The following is an 18831-nucleotide window of genomic DNA, read 5'->3' on the forward strand; positions in this document are numbered from 1 at the left end:
GGTTACAGATGTGGCTCAGTGCAAAGCAGCCCTGGGTTGAATACCTAGTACCACAAAAGTAAAATAAAAAATAATAAAAATATTTCTCATTATGTGCAAATAGTGCTCATTATGTGCAGCATTCGGTTTATGAATAAAAAGATTTAATCCCAGCCAGGTGTAATGACACATACCAGTAATCCCAGTAACCTTGAATGCTGAGGTGGAAGGATTCCAAGTTTGAGCCCAGTCTCAGCAACTTAGTGAGGCCCTCTCAAAATAAAAAAATTTTTAAAAGGGGCATGTATACTTGTAATCCCAGTGCCCTGGGAGGCTGAGGCAGAAAGATCCCAAGTTCAAAGCCAGCTCCAGCAACTTAGCAAGACGAGACTCTGTCTCAACATAAAAAATAAAGGGCTGGCAATGTGGCTCAACGGTTAAATACCCTTGGGTTCAATCCCTAGTATAAAAATAAATTTTAAAAAATTAATTCTACTGTTTAGGCTTACACTTAAGTATATACTACAATGTAAACTTTTTTGGTATGTTCCATTTCTATGCGATTCTTTTTTGAAGAAGGGACATACTTTTGCCCATATTTAGATGAATAATCAATAACTCCATAACAGTATACATATTGGAAGAAGAAATAACCCTGTGCCTCTGGATAAAAGTTACTGAAAAGCATCTTGAGTACTTGTAGTAAAAGTGATAAAAACTTCAAATGCAAAAATTTCATATTGCTTTATAAATAATATTCCTATGCATTTTATGTAGTCTCTCATCTAATGAACTAAAATATAAACATGAAAAAAATGGGTAAACAGAACAATTAAGAGTGAAACATGAAATACATATAAAAAAGGAATAATTTAAAGGATTTTGTAAGTAATTATACATCTAGTTCCCTATTAATCCTGTAAGACAGATATTTATCAACTTCATATTTTTTTTTTTTTTTTTTTTTTGTGGTACTGGGGATCGAACCCAGGGCCTCATGCTTGCAAGGTAAGCACTTTACCAACTGAGCTATCTCCCCAGCCCAACTTCATTTTATCCATGAGGAAATAGGTTCCAAAAGGTCAAGCAGTTTGAACAAAGGCCCATCATCTGGATTTCACTAGTCTGATACCTGTACTTCACAGAATTGTGGAAATTGCATATATCAGGGGCCTTGACACAAGACCCTGATTTTTTTCCCTCAAATTTTAAGAGTAGTGCTTCTGGGGCTGGGGTTGTTGCTTAGTGGTAGGGTGTTTGCCAAGCATGTGTGAGGCGCTGGGGTTGATCCTCAGCACCATATAAAAATAAATAAAGTATGTGTATTGTGCCCATCTACAACTTAAAAATTTTTTTAAAAGAGTGGTGCTTCTCTGTCCCTAAGTCTTAACCAAATATCTCTTCATATTCCCCCTGGAACAAGATACATCTGATCACTCTCTTCACTCCCCAGAATCTCCACATCTAGCTATTTTCATCTGTTCTTTCCCTCTCTCTAAAGTTAGTTTAGGATGTTACCTCATCCTGTAACATACGCATAAAGTCTACTTCATAAATTTCTATAGCCACCTTGCATATTACCACCTTTTTTTGGTACTGGGAGCTGAACCCAGGAGTGTTTTGCCACTGAACTATCTCTATAGCCCTTTTTGATTCTGAGACAGGGTCTCATAAAGTTGCTTAGGACCTTGCTGAATTGCCAAGGTGGGCTTTAAACTTGTGATCCTCCTGCCTCAGCCTGCAGAGTGGCTGGGATTACAGGTGTGCATCACCATGCCCAGCAGACATCGCCATCTAATACCACCACCAATACATTTATTTTCTAAATCTCTCTCCAACTTAACTCAAAGAAAATGCCCATACCAGCTATGTTCCCTCAACTCCCAAAGTGTTTTGTTCAAGTCTTAGATCTGTTCTTTTTCTAGTTTTGAAAACGGATTCCTTGTTCTCAGATTATTCAAATCCTTATTATTATCAAGGTCCAGCCTCAAGTGATCCTACCAAATAATCAGTCCTTGGATAATCTTATTCTTCTTGCAACATGCAGCAATTTGACTCTAGAGTATTACACATTTGACAATTAATCATATCACATTATATATGCCCATGATTTATTTTTCAAGTCTATTCAACAAAGGCAGAGGGTGTCACTTTTCTTCTAGTGCTAGGAACTGAATCCAGAGGTGCTCTACATTACTGAGTTACATTCCCATCTTTACGTTGCCCAGGTTGGCCTTGGGATCCTCCTGCCTCAGTCTCTAGTTGCTGGGATTACAGGCATGTAGTATCATGCCTGGCAAAGCTTGTCTTTTCTGAAGGCGGTTGAGGGAGGGAGCACCCTCAAACAGCAAGACTCTAAGTGAAGACAGACCTCTAGATAGAGCCATCTGTATTAGTGGGAAAGGGGGATAGTAAAAACTTCTAGAAAACCAAATAAAGTGAATCAACATTGAGTAAAAACAGTTCCAACACCCAGGAATCCCCAGTGATAGGTGGCAGCAACTCCTTTCCTTTATTTCTTCCCCTTGTAAAGGAAATCCAGGTTCCGCAGCTTTCCTTTCCTGTCCTCAAGTCCCCAACTGGACAAGTGACCACCGGCACCAGATATTAGGCTGGATAACAGCACAGGCCTCAGAAACTTGCCTCCGGTTCTGAGGTCCAAATGGATATTTGTGTTAAGTCAGCATTAAATCCATCAAAAAATAAAAGCACCACTCAAAACCAGGGGGAGCTAAGCCTGAAGCTTTAGGGTAGACCAGAGGCAGGCTTCTGAGTAATGAGTCTCAAGACAAAAGGCCACCTAAGTTTGGTTGGATGGAACCCCACAATAACCATGGTCACCTCAGTTTGTATAGAGGGCTGTTGAAGGTAAGTCAGCTCAGTTGTCTGAAGAAAAGTGCAACACACAAGTCTTTCAAAGGAAGCAATGAAAGCAGTATCCTGGTCACAGCTTCACCTTCATGTGCCCAAGTGGTTGCTGGGTCAGCTGCAAGGCAGAGGCAGGCTTCCAAGGAAAGGGGGACAACAGGCTATTTCTAGGCCATGTAAGCCTGTCTCTCAGGAGACTTCCAGGAGGGAAAGCTCATTCTCGGGGTCGGTTGACCATGACTTCACCCAGGGCCTCCAACACCTCCCGCTTGTAGTCCTCGAAGTCCCCATCAATTTGGCTAACACTTTGCTCCTCCACCACCCACAGCTGGCAGTTGGTTTCTGTGATGAGTCGGGCATCATGGCTGACGACAATCACGGCTTGAAGAAAAACGATGAGAACAAAGAGCAGGGAGAAAGGAGAAAGAGGAATCAGAACATGTCAGAAGGGAGTTCTAACCAAAAGACACTACAGCTTAGTCCCCAGCGGGAGAAGGAAGGCATGTTCAGAACTGACTTACCACCCTTGTATTCATTGATGGCCTCTCCCAAAGCATCAATGGACTCTATGTCCAAGTTATTGGTTGGTTCATCCTATGGAGGAGGAAGAATGTCATTACAACTCCTACCTTATATTGCTATTACTCTTTTCCCATTTCTACTCAGTTCACTCACCAAGATGAGGACATCAGGCTCCCGACAGGACAGCTCGGCAAACACAACTCGGGCTTTCTGACCACCTGTCACAAAGAAAAAGAAGATCTATCATAACTCCCACCACCTTGCACTGCTGAAGGTAACCCTCAAGGTGTGCCCATGTGTGTGCTAAGGCTACCCCATTCCTGGTTCCTCCTCCTCCTCCTCCTTTCTGCTCTAGGAACAGTGTGTACATGAATGATGATGAGAAGGGCACCTCCCCAGCCCCTGGAGTGGTACCAGAGAGTTTGCAGATCTGGATGGTGTGTGCATGACTCTCAAGGCCAAAGCGGCCCAGGCACTTGCGTGCATCCTGGTAGGGCAGGTTGAAGCTCCGCTGCAGATACTCAGTGGGCGTCTCCTCCATGTGCAGCTGCTCTGCATACTGCTGGTTGAAGAAGCCAATTTTCTGCCCAGGAGGAAAGGGAGGTAACCAATCAAAGTGGTGCTTCTTCTACAAGATTTTCATTCCCTGATTTCCAAAGCCAACTTACCAATCGGTGGTTCTTTCTCATTTCCCCATGTGTCTGCAAGGAAAAAGCAAGTTGTAAGGGTAGGGAAAGGGCAAAAGGGGCTGCACTTCAAGATCCTAACTTTTCTAAAAGGAAAGAAACACTAGTATTGAGCTGGGAACAAGTGCATGCAGTTAAGAGAACACGGACGTTTTTCCTAACAGGATGAAGGCACACCCAGGAAATTAGAAGGGGCAAAAGGAATAAGAGAAGGAAGATAAAGGAAGGAAGAAAAAAAGGACAACCGGGAAGGGACTGACTGTAACCAACTTCCCGTATGGTAAGACTCATGAATAAGTATAAGGCCTCTACCTTAGATAAGGATTTAAGATGGCTGCTGGAAAGACTTAAAAACACCTTTCTAAAGATTTGCTTAGTGTGGCTCCCCTCCACTGGGGGAGGAGAAATGGCTACTGCCTTTCTAAAGCTCCATATAGTAATACTCTGTAAAAACCTATTACCAAATAAATCATGGTAGACCATATAAAATAAATGTATGAGTATATAATAAATAGCACAGAGGAACACTAAATATATGTTATCCGGAAAAGGCTGGCTACAAAACAATTCATGTGATAGACCCCTTTATAAGAATAATAATGTATGTTCACAAAGGAAAAAAAGGAGAAAGCTATCAACCAACACAGAAATACCAATCATCTCTATACTCTCCTCTTGGCTTTACAATTCTTTTTTTTCCCAAGGTGCAACCTACTTCAGTGCCAGTAGTCTACAGGCACAGAGGCCAGGCAATGGTTCAGGGCTACAGTATGCTCTGGCATGAGACACTATTAGAGGCCCAGGGGATGGGCCTGCCATTAATCCAAACCCGCATGGTTTATGTAATTTCTAATCATTCTATACTGGATATGTATTTCTTGTATAACCAAATATGGAGAAGTGCCCTCAGTGTAACCCAGGCTCTCCTTTCTTTCCTCCCTGAACTTATCTACACTCTCCTCCTCAGCACTTCTTAGGGAGATGAATCATCTGTGATGGGGCTTTCAACCCACCCTACCAAGGGGCTTCCCTGATTCTAGCCTCCAGTGGACAGATGGGCTGTCACACTTCTCACACTCTCCCTTCTTGGCTCCAGGACTTACCGGCGTCAGCTTGCCGGTCAGCAGCAGGAGTAGTGTGCTTTTCCCCACACCATTAGGGCCCACGATGCATACTGAAAGAAGGAAGACAATGATCAAACCAGAAGATCTCCAAAACTCTCCCTCTTACTCCTGCTCCACACCCAAGTCATCCTATACCAACTCACTCCTTGAGTCCATGTCAATGCCAAAATCCAGGTTCTTAAAGAGTGGCTTCTGCCCCTCATAGGCAAATGTCACACCTGAAAGTCAGGAAATGAAGCAATTTATACTCCTTTCAGTTACCCTGAAGATGACCCTGAATGTTCTGGCCTCAGAGGAAAGGAAAAGTCCCTGCTTCAGTGCAGTCTGGGTGCACATACTCCTGCTTCCTTTTGGCAGTGTGTAGTACTCACCATGCAGACCCAGCACAGGAGGGCTGAGTGGCGGGGGATTTGGGAAAGTGAAGCGCACGGTGTATTCCTTTGGGCGCTTCAGGAGCTCAGGGGCTTCCTGGGATTCCTCGTCTTGGTTTTTCCGTCGGCATTTCTGCTGTTTTCGAGTCAGGGCTTCCTTTGTTTGCTTTTCCTGGAAGGAAAAGGGAGAAATTGATATGCTACCCAGTGTACTGTTCTTGGACACTGTTCCCTGCCCACTGTTAGGAGAACAGTGGTAGTGGTGCTCACCGCCTGCTTGGTGGACTTGCCACCAGCCTTTAGCTCCTTTAGCTTTTTTTCCTGCTTCTCATATTGCTTCAGTAGTTCTTTCTGCTTCTGCTGGTACATTTTCTTGAAGGTCACTAGGGTGTAAAAGGGAGATATGTTTCAAAGGTTGCCCCTTTCTCCACCAGAGGGACAACCAAGGACAGGCAAGACTGGGGGAGACCATCACTGCTGAGAAATCTGCAAAAATGCGGTTTATCACAATGCCCCTACAGCCCTGCTACCCAGGCCCCCTGTCAGGGTCAGTCTCTTTCCTCCCCCCACAAATGATCCTACTTACTGTAATTGCCTCTGTAGTAGTGCAGCCGCTGGGCATCAAGATGGATGATATCAGTGCACACATCATCCAGGAAGCCCTGGTCATGGGAGACAATCAGCAACGTCTTCCGCCAGCCCTGAAGATAGCTGGGTTCAGAGAAGAGTATGAAAGTGTCACAATGGTGAGGGAAGAGACAAGTCAGGAGAAGCAAACAGGCAACAGGGGCAGGAAAAGAGAAGGACTGGACCAGGAGTTCTCAAGGGCATTGCAGACAAGAACTAGAGGGAATGATGGCAGGGAGGGATGGGAAAAAGAACACAATGGGAACCCATGACGCAAAGGCTATATCCAGGGCAACGCACTTATTAAGCCAGATAACAGCATTGAGGTCCAGGTGATTAGTGGGTTCATCCAACATCAGCAGTGTAGGTTCCATGAACAGTGCCCTAGAGTAGAGAATGGTAGATGCAGAGTCAAGGGGAAGAAGATCCCTGCTCAGCAAATGCCAGAGAAGCCTGAGAAAACAAACACTCCTTCCCAACTTTTCTTCAGAGGTCTTGGGCAGATGTTGGCAAGAATATATCATCAGTAGGGAGAGAAATGGAGAAAAACTCCAAGCTCTCAAAATGTACATGGTAAAGGGAGATGTTGACCTTGAACCTCCCTACTGGCCTTGAAAGAGTGGGAAAAAGTCAGAGGGCCCTGGTAGTTTGGGGTTGTAAGGGAGGTGGTGAGGTGGATGGCCCACCTGGCCAGAGAGACACGCATGCGCCAGCCCCCTGAGAACTTCTGTGTGGGCCTATTCTGCATCTCAGGGTCGAAGCCCAAGCCAGCCAGGATCCGTCGTGCTTTGGCCTCAGCAGCGGCTGCCCCAGTGGCCCGCAATTCCTCATATACCTGGGAGGAAGAAGAGAACACATGCCTGAGGGCCCAGAGACCCCTCCCTGCAAGTCTTAGCCCAAATCCCCTGCACCATCTCCTCTACCTTCTCTAGCCTTTCAGCAGCTGTGTCATCTCCCTGCTCCAGCTGCCCCTGAAGTCGTCGTTCCTCTTCCAGAAGCTTCAATCGCTTGGTATCAGCTCGAAGAACAGCCTGCACTGCTGGTGTCTCATCTGCTACCACCTCTGGAGGGCAGGGGGACAATGGTTAGGCCATGCATAACTGTTGAAAAAAGAATTTTTTCTCTTTCCCCTTTAGTTCCACTGCTGGTCTGCCTAATCCTGCCCAGCACTTTGCACTTATTCTAAATAAGATATTCTCAAGTCCTTCATTTATCCTCCCCTCCTGTCTTATTAGCATTCCTTTCTTAGACCCTAGCTTCCCTCATGTCCTTCCCAACTCCACAATCACAACTTCTACTACTTTTGCCTGGATCTTCTATTCCAGCTGCCCACCCTGTGCCCTTCTCCACACTGGCTCACCCTGCTCACACAGCAGCACATCAATGTTAGGAGGGATGCTCAGGGCACGGTTGGCGATGTGCTTGAGGAGTGTGGTCTTGCCCTTGCTGGGGAATGAGAGCTATGAGGACCAGGCCAACATGGAGAAATCCCTTCCTGCCCCTCGAGTCCCAATTCCTCACCCGTTAGGTCCCACTAGCCCATAGCGGCGTCCAGCTACGATGTACAGATCTGCATTCACAAACAACTCCTTGCCATGGGCGGAGATACTGAATTTTTCCAGCTATAGCCATTGAACAAAGGGCAGAGGGCAGGGACAAACACACGAGAAATCTCATTCTGGGATAGAAGCTGCAGTTTTGGCCCCACTACTTCCAGAAGAATCACCCTTCATTCATCACGGCAGGCTACTGCCTCTCATGGGAGTCTTCCCATCCTCCACCAGGATGGTACACTCCACTCTTTTCCCTCCCAGGGTGGACACCCTCTGCTTCCACTGAGTTTTCTGCCTCCTTGCTCAGGTTGGTAGAACCCAAGGTACAGAAAACACCTCCATATTTTCTTCCCAGTGGAGCAGCCCTTTCACATCCCCAATTCTGAGGTTGCCACAGCCACTCAGGGAAGGTAGGAGAACCCACTCCTCCCCAGGTGATCAGGACAAAGACCTCTCAGACTTCACCTTGATATCAGATGCATTTTCTAACATGGCCTGTCGGGAGGACACCTCTGCCTGGGATACAGAGAAGTCATTTTCGGCAGCATTAGCTGCTTTTAACGAAGCCACCTGGCGCTCATAATCCATCTGAGAAGAAGGAAAAACTACATTGGAGGCCATCTGTATCATCGCTAGTTTCCTGTCACCATGATACAATCCCATGTCACCAGGCACTGAGATGACATTCAGAACAAATTCTTTCCTTGCTCTGTTTTACTTCAAGTAGCCCCCAAAGCTCTTCTTCCTGCCCCCAACTTCACATATGCCTTAAAGCATTATTTAAAAAAAAACCCCAAAACAAACAATCCCTCCTGCAAAAAACCCCAAATGCCCTTATTTTGATCACTAGGAACCAATAACTTACCTGTTTCTTGAGCTTTTTCTTCTCCTTTTTGCTAAGGTGAGCATAGGGATCATCTGCTTTAGACTCTCCTTCTTCCTCTTCTCCTTCCTCTGAACCCTGTGAAAATCAGTGAATGATGGAAAAAATAAAAAATAAAGACCCTTCTATAACTCAGTTTTCTATCACATACAACCACTCCCCGCTCCTCCCACCTGGCCCCAGTTCCACAGTTGGCTCTGTCCTCCTTCACCCACAATCATGAGAGGTCTTGGGATCCTAGCTTCTTCTCACCCACAGCCCTTGGTCTCCTTGCAGTACTTTATTAATCTCTGCCATCAGGAAGAGTACAACACAGATGGTATGAATAAGTGTGTATGAAGTTTAACAATGTTTATGTACCTAGAGATACAACTTTTTTTTTTTTTTTTTGCAGTACTAGGGATCGAACTCAGGGCCTTGTGCTTGCAAGGCAAGCACTCTACCAGCTGAGCTATCTCCCCAGCCCTAGAGATACAACTTTTAAGAAAATGCAACTGAGGGTGGAATAAATGAGTTTCAAATGAGATTCATTTGTATCAAATTAATTTCTGTAGTTTATATATTAACATGCAAAGAAAGGATCAGGCAAGCCCTAATATGCAACCACTGAGGATCCAGAACTCCAGAACTAGAAACTACTAGTGGGGCTAGGAGAGTGCAGCTCAGTAATAAAGTGCTTGCTGAGCATGTTTGAGGTCCTGTGTTCAATCCCTAGCACCACCAAAAATAAACAAATAAATAAATAAACCTGCTAGATATACCTAGAAAACACTAGACTCCCTTACATCACTCAGATGTAAAAATGGAGACCAAAGGAGATGGAAGGGTCACAGTTAGTGAACAGCAGAACTGGACCTGACTGAGACAAACTACAGGATTCTTTCCTCTCTGGATCAGGAGTCAAAAAGTATAGCTCTTCAGTCAAATCTGACCTGATGCCTGTTTCTATATGGCCTGTGAGATAAAATGGTTGTTGGATGTAACTCGGTGTAGAGGACCACTGGGCTCAATCCACATGGTTAAAGTGAAAGTCAACATGTGGTCAGGCTGATGTGAGAAGGAAGTGAAAAAACAGAACAAAAAACAAAAGGAAAGTATGCAACAGATTGTTTGTAGACTATAAAGTCAAGAATATTTACTATGTGGCCCTTTTTAGAAAGTCTGCAGACTCCTGGCTCTGGTAGTGACAATCTCCCTAATCACAACTCTCCCAGAAGGGCCACAGAGCCCTTCCTCACATTTCCCTAAGCACAATATATACCTGTTCTGCCTTTTTGGCCTTCTCCTTTCCTTGTTTGAGAGGCTCCTTTTCTTTTGTCATTTCATCTTCTTCATCTTCCTCTTCACTATCCAGGGCAGCAAATTTATTTTGAGGCTAATTGAGAAAAGATAGGAATTATGAAATACTCTAATTCCTGAGGTCCAGTATCCAATCCTGTCAGTTATCTCACCTTGGTCTTCCCTTTTGACTTTTCCTCCTTTCCCTTTTTGCCCTTGAGCCCAGGCTGTTGCTCCTCAGATACAGCCTGCAGGAGACACACATACAGACAAATTTGTTTGTTGCTCTGCTGAGTAAAAGCATTTCTAGGGATCCTACTGTGTTCCAGTTAACTATACTGAGTGCTACTGGGGAGAAATGAGACCCAGAAAAGCCCTAAATAAAGAGAACTAGGAGAGAACAGCTTTACACTGGGTGGGACAGCACATTCTTGCAACCCCAGCAACTCAGGAGGCTGCGGCAAGAGGCTTACGTATTTGAGGCCAGCCTCAGCAATTTAGCAAGACCTTGTCTCAAAATTAAAAAGGGCTGGCAGTATAATCAGTAGTCAAGTGCTCCTGGGTTCAGGGAAGAGGGGGAGGGAAGAAAACACATGTGAGAGAACATCAACAAAACTAAGGGACTCTGAGTTAGGCAAGTGTGCACAAAGTGGGTGGTGGTGTCAATGCAGCACAGCTTCCTTGGGAGGGTCAATCTGGAGAAGAGGTACTGAATGTCGGTTTGGAGGTTTCTACGGAAAGGAAAGAAGCAACATGAAGAACAAAGGCTTCAACACAGACGTGGTTAAAGTGAATGCCAACACGTGGTAAGGCTGATGTGAGAAGGAAGAGTCCTAAGTGGAAAAGCGAGGACTAAGGGCCTTTGTTTCAGATTTTGAGTTTAAAGCAACAGAGTCACCGTAGATTTTTAAATGATAAAAGAGTAATTTTTTTTTGTGGGGGGCACTGGGGATTGAACTCAGGGGCATTCAACCACTGAGCCACATCCCCAGCGTTTTTTGTATTTTATTTGGTGACAGGGTCTCAATGAGTTGCTTACTGCCTTGATGTTGCTGATGCTGGCTTTGAACTTGCTATCTTACTGCTTTGGCTTCCTGAGCCACTGGGATTACAGGTATGCTCCACTATGACCGGCGATACAGAGCATTTTTATAGTATGGTTTTGATAGTATAAATAAGACAAATCTAGAACAGTTAAGTTTAAAACAGGAAACTACCACACTGGCCAGAATGGGGTGGAAGTACACCACTTTCACCTTATTGATCCGATTCTTCTCTGGTTTAGCGGGCTTAGGAAGATGTTTTTCTTCCTCTTCCTCTTCTTCACTCTGATCCTGAATTAGGGCTGCAAAAACATTACCACCCTAAAAAAAAGAAAGGGACACAAAAGTCAATGTGATGGTCACAGTAGCATGCTTAGGGTCTTTGATTACACCAATGGCTCACCTTGGTCTTCTTTCCTCCTCGGGGTATTGGGGCTGGTACTGAAATGACAAGGGGAGAAGATGAGGTAGGTCAGAGAATTCTACTGCTTGGCTCCTCCCATTTAATCCACATCCATGATTAAGACATGAGGCATCACTCATCATGCAAGGATTCCAGACACCTACTTCCCCTCAGGTCACTTACTCTCATCCTCTTCATCACTGGCAGGTACAGAAAGCTTCTTAAGACGCTCCATGAGCTCTTTTTCCTCTCCATCATCATCCACATCCTTCTTCCGCCGGCCCTTTCGAGTGTCTCGCTTCTTCTTTTGCAGCTGAAAGAAAAAGAAAGGGGAGAATGAACGCCCCTGCTTTTTCTCTGCCCCATGGAGGAATCCCCATCAGATGAGCAGACCAATGTGGGCTTGAGGTGGAACCCATTATACTCCAGGATTAGAGGCACCTATCACTTATACCTGTTGCTGCTGCTGCTGTTGTTCTTTCTCCTTGAGCACTTTCTCTTCTTCCCCAGCCTGTTTATCTTCTACTGCTAGCTCCTCAAAGAACTATAAAAGGGTTAAGATGTGAGCAAGTTTGGCTCCAAGATCAAGATCAATCAGGCCCTGCACCCCACCCTCATCTTGGCCCCTTCTCAATTTTCTAAAAAAAAAAAAAAAAAAATAAAAAGGGAAAAAAAGAAAAGAACAGAATGAAAAGCTGGGCACAGTGGTGCATGCCTGTGATCCCTCAACTATGGAGGCCCAGGCAGGACTACAAGTTTGAAGCCAACTTGGGCAACTAGCAAGACCTGTTTGGTGGGGGGAAAAAAGGTGTAGGACAGGGGGAAGCTGGAGGAATAGGTCAGTGGTAAAGCAACCCTGGGTTCAATTCCAATATGCCACTCCCCTACAACAAAAAAAATATAACGTTAAAAAAAGCCCAAAACAAAACAAACAAAAAAGTCCCCAAAACAACAGTGCATACTTTATTTTTACTCCTAGGCTCAAGTAAGCCTCCTGTTTCCACCTTCCAAGTAGCTGAAACTACATGTACCCAGCTCTTGGCCCCTCTCTTGACAAAATCTTTTTCTCTCCCTCAGACCTCTCACACCGCTTCACATGGCCATTTATTTATTTATGGTACTAGGGATTGAACCCAGGGACATGACCATTGAGAAATTTCAGTCCCTTTTTTCTTTTTCTTTTAAGACAGGGCCCTGCTGAGTTGCTCAGAGCCTTGCTAAGTTGCTGAGATTTATAGGCATGTGGACCTACACCTGACATTGCCATGTATTTTGCCTGGAAACACCCACAGTCATTGCTCTTCCTTAATCCTCATTTTCTCACCGTCTTTTTGGTCTTCTTGTCCTTCTTTCCTTTCTTCACCACCTTGTCTGAAAGGTTAAGCAGACATCATGAATGCTCAGCTACAAATTCCAAAGCTGCCTGATCTTCCCTGCTAAACTTGCAGGGGCCCTCACCCAACTGTGCTATTTTTCCAGCTCAAGTACTACTCCCTAGACTGTGTGTGCCCCACAGCTCCCAGCATTCCAATCCCACCCCACAAGTATTTCTTTACTAAATAGCTACCATGTGTCAGACAAAGCAGCAAATGAGACAACTGTGCTTCCCTCTGACGTGTGTAGGCTTTGGGAAGATTTTTTTGCCTCCCTTTTTTTTGGTACCAGGGATTGAAACCAGAGGGGCTTAACATCTGAGCCTCAACCCCAGCCCGTCCTATGTTTTCATTAGAGACAGGGTCTCATTAAGTTGCTCAGGGCCCTGATAAGTTGCTGAGGCTGGCTTTGATCCTTCTGCTCCAGCCTCCCAAGCCACTGGGATTACAGGTGTCCACCACTGTGTTCAGCTTGGGGGAGAGATTTTTCAAAGGCGATTACAAGCTTGGCATGGTGGTACGCCTGTAATCCCAGCAACTCAGGAGGCTGAGGCAGAAGAATCACAAGTTTGAGGCCAGCTTTGGCAACTTAGTGAGGTATTCAGCAACTCTGTGAGACTGTGTCAAAAACAAAAAAAGGACTGGGAGTGTCAAGTGACCCTGGGACCCTGGGCTTAATTCCCAGTACCAAAACAAAACAAAACCAAAAACAAAAAAGGTAAAGCCTACTTGGTAGTGTGTACATCTCTGGTACCATCCACTTTGTGGAGATGCATGTAACCTGAAACATGAGTGGGGTTCTAGTGCTGCATACAAGTCCAGCTGTAAGAAAGCATATCCACTGGGCAACAGAGAAAGGTTTTCTATGGCTAAAGCTTAGGGGCTGAAGGGTAGAATGGCAGAGGTAAGGTTGGAGTAAGGTTTTATAATCAGGCGAGGGGATGAGGCCTTTATATGATCACATTGTTCTTGAAGTTTCACTCTGGCTTCAAGTGGAGCAAAGACAGGCGGGAACAATAATGGGCAATCTGTCAGGAAACCATCATAGTAGTCCAGGAGACAGACAACAGTGGCTTGATCAAGGGTGGTGGCAAGGAGAGGGAGAAAAGCAGAATTCATAAGATGGAGGCAGTTGTAAGAAAAAGTGAGGACATTATGACCCTATGTGCATATATAATTACAATCATGTACAACCAGAAAAATGAAGTTACAGTCCATTTATGTATGATGAGTCAAAATGTATTCTATTGTCATGTATACCTAATTAGAACAAATAAAAATAAATTTAAAAAAAGAAAAGAAAAAGTGAGAGTACTCAAGAGACCATTTCCTATCTTTGTTTTATTTTTTTGGTACCAGAATTGAACCCAGGGGTGCACAATCACTGAGACACATCCCCAGTCCTTTTTATATTCAATTTTGAGACAAGGTCTAAGTTGTTTAGAGCTAAGTTGCAGAGACTAGCTTTGAACTTGTCATCCTCCTGCCTCAGCTTCCAGAGCTGCTGGGATTACAGGCATGGGCCACAATGCCCAGTCATTCCTATCTTTTTAGCTACCAAAATTAATTGGTTATTGGTTCCATTCACTAATTTAGGACAATGGAGACAGTGTACTTCCCTCAACCTCAACTTCCATGTGGGAAAGATAGGAAGACTTTATGAATTCAGTCTGGGATATGTTGTGTGTGAAACCTATAGGCCATGTAAATAGTTATCTGGTAAGTGAAAAACAGCTGGGTCCATGCCCCATCTGCTCTGCTCACACATTAACAACACAAATCACAGTGTTATATTTACCTATGTGCCAGTCTTTCACTCTAAAGAGCCACCCGAACAGTTTAATTTGTGTTCACAGAAAGCAAAGTGGGAGATCAATAAAGGTTTGCTGACTGGATTACTTTCAGGTCTTCCCTTCTGTTCATCTGTTTCCCTGAAGGTAGAGGACTATGTCTAATGCCCACCACCCATCAGATTGAGAAACAGTTAGCAGCCTTTTGATTTCTCTTTATATCAGGCCTATCCACTATTAATGAAAACATATTCAACAAAAGCATTCCTATAATAATTTAACTTAAAAAACAAAAAAACAATAGTTTTCCACTATCTAACATATTAAGTATTCTTAGGCCTGAATTCTCAAAACCAGAATTCAGGAATTGCATAGCATTTTATTTTTTATTTATTTATTTTTTTGTAGTGGGGATTGAACCAAGGGTATGCTTTCCACCACTGAGCTATATCCCCATTCCTTTCTGTTCTTCATTTTGAGAAAGGATCTCACTAAGTTGCCCAGGCTGGCCTCTAACTTGTAATTCTCCTGCCTCAGCTTCCTGAGTTGTTAGGATTACAGGCTTGTGACACCAAGCCAAGCTATGTTTAGAAAAGTTTCACTGAACCCCTACTTTGCTAAAACACCAGAGACAATGAAGGGTAATCCCTATAACTTAGGGCCTCACAGTCAAAAAGGGTCTATCCTATCCTTTCTGTTTCCTACCTCCACTTATGCTCTGGACACTGGCTTCTCCCTGATCCCTGATGAAGTTCCTGGCATTCTTATGTGTTGTTATTCACTGTGTCCTCCATCCAGAATACATTTCAAAATCTGATCCCAGTATTAGAAACTAGTGTGATAGGGCTGGAAAGATGTGTAAAATCAGTAATGAAAGGCTTTACATGCCAGCCCAAGAAATGTAATCCTAAATACATTAAGAGGGAGGATTCACCCAAGTACATACGAAGGAATGATGTGATCAGCTTGCCCTGACAACAGAGTGACTCATTCAATACACTAATTTCTCTGCAAAGACTAGCATAACCACACTGTCTTCTTCCTTTCTTTCTTTTTCTACCAGGGACTGAACCCAGAGGCATTTAATCACTGAGTCACATCTCCAGCCCTTTGTAATTAAATTTTTTTGAAAAAAATTTAAAAAAAATATTTTTAGTTGTAGATGGACATAATACATTTTGTTCATTTAGCTTTTTTTTAATGTGGTGCTGGTGATCGAACCCAGTGCCTCATGCGTGCCAGGCAAGTACTCTGACACTGAGCCACAACCTCAGCCCCCTTTTTATTTTTGAGACAGTGTCTTGCCAAGTTACCTGGGGCTTCATTAAATTGCCGAAGTTGGCTTTGAATTTACAATCCTCCTGCCTCAACCTTCCATGTTGCTGGGATTATAGACCTTTGCCACCATGCCCAGTTTTAATTCTGTACCCTTCATTTGATCAGTTCCTAGTTCTGGACCACGTCACTTTCTTAGTAACTCTTTTTAGTCTCCATTCTCTTATTACTTCTTACTTGAATCACTGCCAGTCTCCTAAATGGTTTCCCTTGACCAATTCAAGGTCATTCTCCACTGATCAGTATTGTCAGGATAAATTTGATCCTGTCATTCCTTCTGTACTTCACTTCCCTCTTAATTCCTTTAGGATTAAACTGTTTGTTTGTTTTTAGGTACTGGGGATTGAATTCAGGGGTGCTCAACCACTGAGCCACATCCTCAGTCCTATTTTGTATTTTATTTAGAGATAGGGTCTCACTGAGTTGCTTAGGGCCTCACTGTTGCTGAGGCTGGCTTTAAACTCTTGATTCTCCTGCCTCAACCTCCAGAGCTGCTGGGATTACAAGAGTGCATCACTGTACCCAGCTAGGATTAAACTTCTTGTAAGAGCATATGAAAGATTTCATATCTTTCCCCTGCACATCTTCTCTACCCCTTCACAATGGTCATGAGATGCCAATCAGGTTCACCTACATTTCTGTCTTTACACAAACTACTTCTACTTGGAATGCTCTTTTCCCTTATACTGATCTTTCAAGAATGAGCCCAGCTACTTCATATTTCTAGAAGGCTTTGCTGATATACCTACCTTACCTGAGACATTCCTCTGTAGTCCCATAGCATTCTCAGGCACTTTCATCACACTCATCAATCACTGTGGTGAAAGTTCTGTCCTTTCTATTGGACTGGGTGCCCCTTGAGGGAAAGGTGTGTTTTTTGTTTTTGTTTCTGATACAGGGTCTCACCATGTTACCCAGGCTGGTCTCCAACTGCTGGTCTCAAGTGATCCTCCTACCTCAGTCTCCTGAGTAGCTGGGACTACATGCATCTGCACCACTACTTCCAGCAAAAAGCCTTATTTTTATTTCATTTTTTAAAGTTATGGACTTTTATTTATTTATATATGGTGTTGAGAACTGAACCCAGTGCCTCACACATGCTATGCAAGCACTCTAACACTGGACCACAACCCCAGCCCCCAAAAGGCTTATATTTAATCTTCATATTCCCAGTTACTCTGCACAGTACCTGATATACAGTAGCCATCCAATAAAAGTTTGTAACATTAGACACCATGTACCTATCCTTATTTGGTCCATCTTATCTACTCCTTGACTTCAAGTTTGGGAAGATGTCTTCATGTTTTTTTTTTCTTTTCTTTCTATTCCCAAAGCAGTATATACTATACCTAATTGAAAACAAGCTCTCCACATTCTTTACTTTTAAGTAAATCTTAACCCCCATTTAACGTCCAAAATCTGTAGTCTTGCTCCAGTTGAATTCGATGGGACTGACAAAAAAAAGCCCAGGAGAAAAAGCACACAAGGAGTCATCCTCTCCTGAAAAACTAATGGGATAATGGGCTCAGGCAACGTGAGCTCACGCAGTGGGGCAGGGGAGGTCAAGGAGGGGTTTACCTATGTTTCTGAGCTATACAGAGCGACGGAGATGTCCAAAAGAAAAGAATGGAGGAACTTCTCATTTCTCTCCATCTCTTCCTCGGTACCATATGTCTCTTACCTAGACCCTTGTAAGCTCATAAACGATATTCTGGCACTTTTCCTTTTCCCACTTCAAACACCCTCCTGCCGGGGCAAACACTTCTCGGCCCCACAGCACACATGCGCATGACCCCCGGCGCGGGCCTGGTCACTCTCGCGCCCTGAGGTCCCTCCTAAGGCACACACACACTCCCCTCTCTTCCGTTTCCTTCTTACACACGACCCTCACCTGCGGGACTTGTGCTCTCTCCGTCCCCGATCCACTCGGGCTCCGGTGGCTGCTGCTTGGGTCCCTTCGGCATTGCGGTGGCAGTTATTGCTACCCTGGCTGCGCCCGTTGCTATTTCCGCTTCCGGTGGCGTGAAGCCCCGAACGGGGTGGGCTCTCCGGGCCGGCTTCGCCGTCTCCGCCCCTGTCCCTGGCGGCCCACGTGCGCGCCGCGCCGTCATCTAGGGGGCGTGGTCTGCAGCTTCGGGGCGGGGCTGTTGTCCACCACTTGCCTAGCGTGGGTAACGCGTTTATGACTGTCGGGGAAGCCTGACACAGTGACCCCGCGACACTGAGAGACTCAAAGAATTTACATAATGATTTCTGGATAGTATTAAGTAGTTGAGGCATAGGCATACTTTTTGTTAAAAAGTGAATGCTATCTTCTACCATCTCCTTATGACTGATCAGGGGCAAAAAAGAGCAGAGTTCTACTAAGACATGGCCTTGTCGGTTCAGGGTTGACGTGTATAACAAAATCTCGAGGTGCACAGGTGTAAACGAGTTACTCCAGCACATAAATCACAGTGCGGCAGAGCTTGGGTTCACTACTTTTTTTTCCCTAGGTAAACTTGGCTGCGTATGATTCAGCTACGATAAATAGCACATACAATGAAATGATATACAATGCGAAGTGTACACTGATAAGTTTTGGCATCCACACACTCTTTAAACCATCACTACAATCAAGATGTGGGTTGATTTCAAACTACTGCTTAATAGATATTGGGCCCAGCACTGTGTCACACAACGCTAATCCCAGTGCCTCTGGAGATTGAGATAGGAGGACAGCAAGTTTGAGGCTTTCCTGGGTAACTGAGAAACTGTCTCAAAAAAGAGGACTGGGGATTTAGCTCAGTAGTAGAGTGCCTCTGGGTTCAATCCCCAGTACTGCAGCAAAACTATAGGCGTGGGAGTTTGAGCAAGGTGCTTCTGTAGCCCTGTCAGCGCCTGAATGGTGTTTCTTGCCAAAGTCAACAGGTCAATTTTCCTTTTTCTTCTTGGCACTGGGAAAGCACTGAGGGGTACTTTACCAGTGAGCTACATCCCCAGCTCTTTTTAAAAAC

At 44.5% G+C, this 18831-nt stretch overlaps 1 protein-coding gene and 1 non-coding gene across 3 annotated transcripts; both read right to left on the reverse strand.

The window, feature by feature from the left end:
- Window positions 1–2071: 2071 nt before the first annotated feature.
- Window positions 2072–18003, reverse strand: Abcf1 (ATP binding cassette subfamily F member 1). 2 transcript variants are annotated; one of them, XM_047558967.1, is made up of 25 exons: window positions 17727–18003; window positions 12662–12708; window positions 11792–11881; window positions 11521–11650; window positions 11338–11375; window positions 11148–11255; window positions 10065–10139; window positions 9875–9988; window positions 8596–8691; window positions 8196–8318; window positions 7699–7799; window positions 7538–7623; window positions 7101–7240; window positions 6864–7012; window positions 6478–6561; window positions 6137–6261; window positions 5821–5933; window positions 5551–5722; window positions 5323–5397; window positions 5159–5229; window positions 4038–4070; window positions 3784–3952; window positions 3523–3587; window positions 3369–3441; window positions 2072–3228 (listed from the first exon to the last, which is right to left on the reverse strand). In XM_047558967.1, the coding sequence occupies exons 1-25, from the start codon at window positions 17944–17946 to the stop codon at window positions 3062–3064; spliced, it is 2664 nt and encodes an 887-aa protein (XP_047414923.1). In that variant the 5' UTR covers window positions 17947–18003; the 3' UTR covers window positions 2072–3061. The 2 variants fall into 2 exon arrangements, with proteins under 2 accessions (XP_047414923.1, XP_047414924.1); XM_047558968.1 differs by lacking the exon at window positions 12662–12708 and having other exon boundaries at window positions 17727–17831.
- LOC124989837 (small nucleolar RNA SNORA42/SNORA80 family) lies at window positions 4756–4888 on the reverse strand. Its single transcript, XR_007109653.1, has one exon. It is a non-coding gene; the product is annotated as a small nucleolar RNA SNORA42/SNORA80 family (small nucleolar RNA).
- Window positions 18004–18831: the final 828 nt, after the last annotated feature.

The sequence above is a fragment of the Sciurus carolinensis genome, chromosome 7 (assembly GCF_902686445.1).
Source record: "Sciurus carolinensis chromosome 7, mSciCar1.2, whole genome shotgun sequence".
NCBI lineage: Eukaryota > Metazoa > Chordata > Mammalia > Rodentia > Sciuridae > Sciurus > Sciurus carolinensis.